The sequence below is a fragment of the Crinia signifera genome, chromosome 1 (assembly GCF_055691185.1).
Source record: "Crinia signifera chromosome 1, ASM5569118v1, whole genome shotgun sequence".
In the NCBI taxonomy this organism is placed as follows: Eukaryota; Metazoa; Chordata; class Amphibia; order Anura; family Myobatrachidae; genus Crinia; species Crinia signifera.
The window spans coordinates 266,147,837-266,154,379 of NC_139217.1; the positions used below are offsets into that span (position 1 = coordinate 266,147,837).

The 6,543-nt window shown below is 45.5% G+C and overlaps 1 protein-coding gene across 1 annotated transcript; it reads left to right on the forward strand.

Moving 5' to 3' along the window:
- The first annotated feature begins 1,254 nt into the window (after nt 1-1,254).
- Nucleotides 1,255-6,204, forward strand: RPS15 (ribosomal protein S15). The gene is made up of 4 exons (XM_083182946.1): nt 1,255-1,376; nt 1,866-1,951; nt 3,261-3,495; nt 6,059-6,204. The coding sequence occupies exons 1-4, from the start codon at nt 1,374-1,376 to the stop codon at nt 6,170-6,172; spliced, it is 438 nt and encodes a 145-aa protein (XP_083039072.1). The 5' UTR covers nt 1,255-1,373; the 3' UTR covers nt 6,173-6,204.
- The last annotated feature ends 339 nt before the right edge of the window (nt 6,205-6,543 follow it).

Consider the following 6,543-nt stretch of genomic DNA (forward strand, 5'->3'; position numbering starts at 1 on the left):
GTGGCAGTTGGGAGACCCCCCAATCTAATAGAATAGACGCTGTGCGCACAGCGTCTATTCTCGTATGAAAATGAGGTTGCGGCTAATTAGCATAAGCCGCACCCTCATTTGGTTCGCCGCGCGAGTGTCCCTATATCCCCAACACAGAAGTTGGGAGGTATGAAATACTACCTATATTACATGGAAGGTACAATGGGGTCCGTTTGACCCCGAAACGGAAATAAACCTAAATAAACAGAAAGACACGAGAACTGGTGAACATGTGCCACATTGTAGGCTTTACAAAAAATATGTGAAAGGCAAGGTCACTTTTTGTGATAGTTTGCAAAGAGGATAGTGGATCAAAGAGGAGTGGGATCACAGAGACCCCCCAGTAGTAGTACCACACCAGGGTTGAAGGCCAAATCCTGATCTTAATCCAATCAAAATGTTGTGGGTGGCCCTGAAGCAAGCAATTCTTGGGAGGAACCCCCCCAACATAACAGAGTTGAAGCGGTTTTGTACAGAGGGGTAGGGTAAAATTCCTCCAAGCCGATATTCAAGACTTGTTAACAATTACCGGAAAGGTTTAGATGCAGTTATTACTGCACATTGGAGTCATACCAGATACTGAATGCAAAGTTTCACATACTTTTGGCGCTCACAGATATGTGATTTTATATCATTTTCTGCAATAAAAAAAAATACATTTTTTGTCTCACTTTTTTTTTTGGATCTTTCTTAGGACTAGACCTAGGCAAAATTTCAGCAGAAATATAAAAAATGATGAAGGTTTCAGTTGTTTTAATAAAAAGGAAATGAGGGAAGAGGGCCCTGCTCGTGAGAAATTACATACTCATTCAGGCTGAAGTAGCCTCTTTAGATAGGGGCCATAGTAGCTATATCAGGATTAAACACTACACAGCATACAGGGTAGTATTGTACTGCAACAAAACACGTCAAATTATTGCCACTTTACCAATATTCCTTTACTAATACACCACAGTAATCGCACTGCCTCGACGTCACTTTTTGTAGTTCACTAAAATAAATCTTAAGTATGAAAAACGTTAAACACAGTGTACACACAGCATTGTGCATGCTAATTTTAGATTCTGGGCTCTCTACCAGAGCCTGTGCTAAAGAACAATCTATCTGAACCGAATCGTGCTGCTACCGCGCTAGCACCAATCACATCATCATCAAATAGATTCATCAACATCATCATCATCACTTTGACCCAACCAATATGGCCGCCAGATAGCGTCACTGCGTACCGTTACTACCGTACCCCGGATGTGACGAATAATAATGCGTAGTGGAAGCGCCCTACTTCTCGCGATAACAGTAGCGCGCAACGAGATCTCTCTCTTTTCCCCCAAGATCTTGACAAGATGGTGGGTGATGTTTCTGGCTGTGGCTATAATCCGAAATCATCCGCTCCTAGGGACCGCTGAGCGTGTGTCACCAAGCGGGTGGCGGCCATTCTCCCCGTCCTGTGCCTTGCCGCCAGCGTATGGGTGCCGGATATTAGAACAACGTAGTGTATAGGGATGAAACCTCGCTGGGCCCGGGGGAGCCGTCCTGTTACTATTAATGCAGCGTCCCCGGCTCTCGGCCCTGCGCGGCCTCCGAACGCTCGTGTCATTGTGTGTTTGAGTGCTGGCGTCGCCTGGCCATGTTCGCTAGACGGTTCCTTGTAGTCCTTACTACATAGGTACCGCGCCGAACTGGCAGCCCTCTTGTATGATACACCGAGGCCAATCCCTCGTTGGTATGTAATTAATTACAGCCCCGTGTGATGTGCTGCGCCACTTGAGTATTGGGGACTTCCTCATGTTCCGGCTGTGTACTTTACATGTGCCCTGTACTGTGTTCTCCCGCAGGCGGACGTTGAGCAGAAGAAGAAGAGGACCTTCCGGAAGTTCACATACAGAGGAGTTGATCTGGACCAGTTGCTGGATATGTCCTAGTAAGTAACTTACTATGAAGTCTTTAGAGAGCATGTCACTGGTTTAGCTGCAACTAAACATTCATTGGCATATATTCAATGCCGTGGGTGACTTTTTGCTCGCAGTCACCGCTCACCCTGTCAGTATTCAACTGACCCCCCTCATTCGCAAATTCCCCCTCGCTCCGTTTTTTGAGCGAGGGGGAATTTGCGAATGTGCCTCCAAAAGCTGCGAGAGCCGAGGCTAATTACAGCGAGTTTGCTGCACTAGCTGCGGCTCTCGCAGTTTAGGGGAATCCTCGCCGTTCTGTGACTGCGAGGATTCCCCCGGAACGTTGCATAGTGCGAGCGGCCGGCGCGGGGGTTAAACTGCGAGGATCACTGGTTTTCTGTGATCCTCGCAGTTTAACCCCCTCGCCGGCCGCTTGCATCGGCATTGAATACTGCACAGTGTCTTAGCATAAGTACTCTTGTTGGTAGATGAAGCATGATGGTCTCAATTGTAGCTGGCACAGCACTGTATGAAATAAACTTATAAATGTTACTTCTACAGCAGGGGTGGCCAAACCTGTCCAAGATCTACCAACGGTTCATGTTTTTCAGGCAACCTGTGGATCTATAGTAGGAGTTAATGCAGCATAGTTGAATATTTGACCATTAGTAATGACTACAGCGGTGCACCAGCTAGGGTATTTGAGAAATGTGCAGGGGCAAACGCAGGATTTTCAGAAGCGGGTTTCCAGAGGGGCAGGGCAAAGCATAGATGGACACTTAGGTGACCCAGTATATGCCAGGTCAGTTAGTATTATAGGTAGACCAAATGTATATAAATAATATATACACACGTCAACAGCAGTGTAGACCCCCTAGGCATAGCAATGTATTGGGGACCCTACCGATCCTCCAGCGGTAGGGGTGGGGGAAGCTTTGATGTCCTGTGGGTGGTAGGGGGTATTATATCAACCGCTCAGCAATTTCCACTAATTACCCCTTTACTGCACAGATAGTGGGAGAAGGGGGCATTGGGCTGAATGAAGGGGCCCTGATACATAACTTCCAGGGTGGTAGAGGATGTTTAATATGTAGAGGGGTGTGTAGTGGGCTTATTATTCATAATTTTCTGGTGGGAGGACAGCTTGCTGGGCAGGCTGGGTATGTGTTCTGGTTACTCAGAACCCCCCCCTGCGTGCGCCACCGATGTGGACTGTTAGATCCAGAGTAATGGTTTGTCCACCCCTTTTCTGCAACCAAAAGGTTTTGTGATTGTGGGAACCAATGACTGCAGCCATTATTCCTTGCATTTGAAATGTGTGGCTTATTATTTTTTCAGTGAACAGATCATGCAGCTGTATTGTGCCCGTCAGCGCAGGCGTTTGAACAGAGGCTTGCGCCGTAAGCAGAACTCCCTTCTGAAGCGTCTGCGTAAGGCCAAGAAGGAAGCCCCTCCCATGGAGAAACCAGAGGTCATCAAGACTCATTTGAGAGATATGATTATCTTGCCAGAAATGGTTGGCAGCATGGTGGGCGTGTACAATGGCAAGTCATTTAACCAAGTTGAAATCAAGGTGAGAGATTTTGCAAGAGCATTAGTTAGGAGGGGCATATCATAGATGCAGGATTTATCCTGCTGCGGATCATGCTCCACAGGGAAGTTATTCAATTAACTGGCCCTGTGTGGAAAATATCTGGTAACCCACCACTTCCATGTAAAATGTAGACTCCTAACAGGTTTCCCGGTGAATTTAATGCAAAGGTTGGTACTTGTTTCCTAGCACTGCTCCACTGATTGTAATTGTATGCAATCGGGTCAATCGCATGCAACCAAATTGCATGCAATGCGATTGACCCGAACGACCCGATGGAGTTGATTTTATATAGTGTGGCGAGCCCCGCGAGGGGACGCGCATTACTTCAGACGTATTATGCGGGGCTCGCTGCGCTCGCCACACTATAAAATCAACTCCACACCGACGTGGATAGTGGGGGTATGAAAAGGTCGGAGGACGCTTACCGCCACCCCTCGCGGGCTCGCTGTGCTTGCCACGCTTTGGGTTGGCGTTCATTGTGGGGTGGCGTTAACAATGGGGGTGCATTTGACATAGAAATTACCCATCAGGGTGGGTATACAATCAAAAATTGGGTATGGGGGGCCATTTAACATTGGTTCCTATGTAAAATCGGGTCCATCGCATTGTATGCCATTATAATGGCATACAATGGACCCGATTTTTACATAGGAATTTAACATTACATACAATGATTACAATGTAAAATCGGGTCGGTCGCGTATAATGGCCTGCGATGGACCAGATTTTACATTTGTCGGGAAACCTCAAAAAAAGCCCGAAATCGGGTCCCATCACATACCTTAAGTTAAGGTATGCAATGGGACCCAATGGGCGCCGTGCTAGGAAACAAGTACCCAAAGGTTTGCTTTTAATGCAAATTTTTGCCTCTGGGATACCTGTAGCTAATTGAATCAGACAAGTGTGATCAATTAGCTGCTGGGTAGAACCTGTGGCTTATTGAATTATTGCTTAAGTCAGTGGCCTCCAAACGGTGTGCCATGGCATGCTGTTTCCTTGGTGGATTTACAGTGGCACCCTAGATTGGTGGTCCATGAACGGTTTTAAAATTGTTTATGGCAAATAATGGACAAACAGAAGCAAATCCTGTCCATTACCACATAACTGACATCACAAATTACATAAAGACATAGTGAAAAGTGTAAGAGTAAAATTCTGAGTTGGTTTGTGACACACATGCAGCAAGTAACTGGAAAACTGCATTCAATATGCATATGGAGCTTTGAGCTGGGGACACACCTAGGGATTTCTGTGCAGTATGAGCAAATGGTTGGTTTGTCATTTGCTATGTTTATATATGTTGGGAATTTGCTCTGTTGCACAGCTGACTCTATGTGTGAACGGCTTTATTCAGAAATTTCACTGGTACACACTGGCCAATTGACCGGCCCATATATTGATGGAACATTGGCCAGTTTGTAACTAGTATGCAGTTTTTCGGTAATATATTGGCAAGTGATTGAATCGCAATTTCTTCTCATACTTCACATTTACATGCATTTTACGTAAATAATTTTAGAATTTTATGTGTTCTGATTATTTGTTCTATGGTATTTCTTCATGGGATTTATAATATTTGGTGTTTTAAGTGGTCAGTTTTGTAGGGCTTGTGAAATATATGCAAGACACCTACATTTCCGTATCACCGTGTGTTAAAATGTACTCCCAATGGGGCATATGTATGAATGGGGCATTAACGTTTTAGAAATAACGGGTCCCGCTTCTCCTGCATAGCAAGAAGCGGGCACCCTTAATGAGCGAATGTATTAAAACACCCGCCGCAGATTAGAGCGGTTATGCCCAACATTAATGGCTCTCCTTATCGGTGCCCCAGGCAGCACTGCGCATGTGCGTTTCTTATCTCCCCATGGCTGTCTCTCTAGGCATGCGTGAGATCTCCAGCGTCCCTTAAGTGGGGATAGGACAACGCTAGCCCTGAGCTGGCGAAGTGGCTGATTTAACACCTAGGCGGCTGTTAATACATCGCCCCGGCAGCTAATTACTGGGAGGATTGAAGTGTTGCTCGGCGGGCTGTCCCTAGCACACGTTAGGTTCGCTGATAATACATCTGCAAAAAACGTATCTCACCCCCCAGTTAACTAGCATTAAGTGCAGAAACACACTTAATGCCAGTTCATACATCTTCCCTTTTGTCTCCATGGGTTGGAGAATCTTTCTGGTGGTGGAATGAGTAAATCATGGGTCTTCAAACTGTGGCCCTCCAGATGTTGTGAAACTACAAATCCCAGCATGTCTTTCCACAGTTTTAACACTCCCTTATAGCAAAACTGGCAAGGCATGCTGGGATTTGTAGTTTCACAACATCTGGAGGGCCGCAGTTTGAAGACCCATGCAGTAAATGATTGCATAAACCTTATGGGACTTTTGTTTTAATGTTCTCTTTTCACTTACTTCTGTCATCCTACAAATATAATGTTCTGTGGTCGGAGGGTAATGTGTGAATAATGCTGAGGCATTAAATTGCTTGTCTGTTCTGTATGAGATGTTGTTGACAAATTTTTTTTTTTTTTTTTTTTTACAGCCTGAGATGATTGGACATTACTTGGGAGAGTTTTCTATCACTTACAAGCCTGTGAAACATGGCAGGCCCGGTATTGGTGCCACTCACTCCTCCCGGTTCATTCCACTGAAGTAATCTGCTGTTTATGTAAATAAAGGCTTTCCAGTTACTACTGTCTTGAGTTTAATGTTTGTTTTATGGCTTGTACTTGTATCCATTGTGAGTACTAGCTAGGTTATGCTGCAAGCACATAAGTTCGCCAGACTCTTCTTGGCATATTGCTAATGTACATAATGGGCCTGCTCCTACAATGTATATTAAGAAACAGAACTAAAATTAATAAATGGTGCTTTGGGTGATGGCTGCAATAGTGTATTGTATACCCACCCTGATGGGTAAATGCCACCCATTGTTAACGCCACCCCACTATCAACGTGAACCCGAAGCGTGGCGAGCGCAGCGGTACGCGTCCTCCGACCTTTTCATACCCCCACTATCCACGTTGG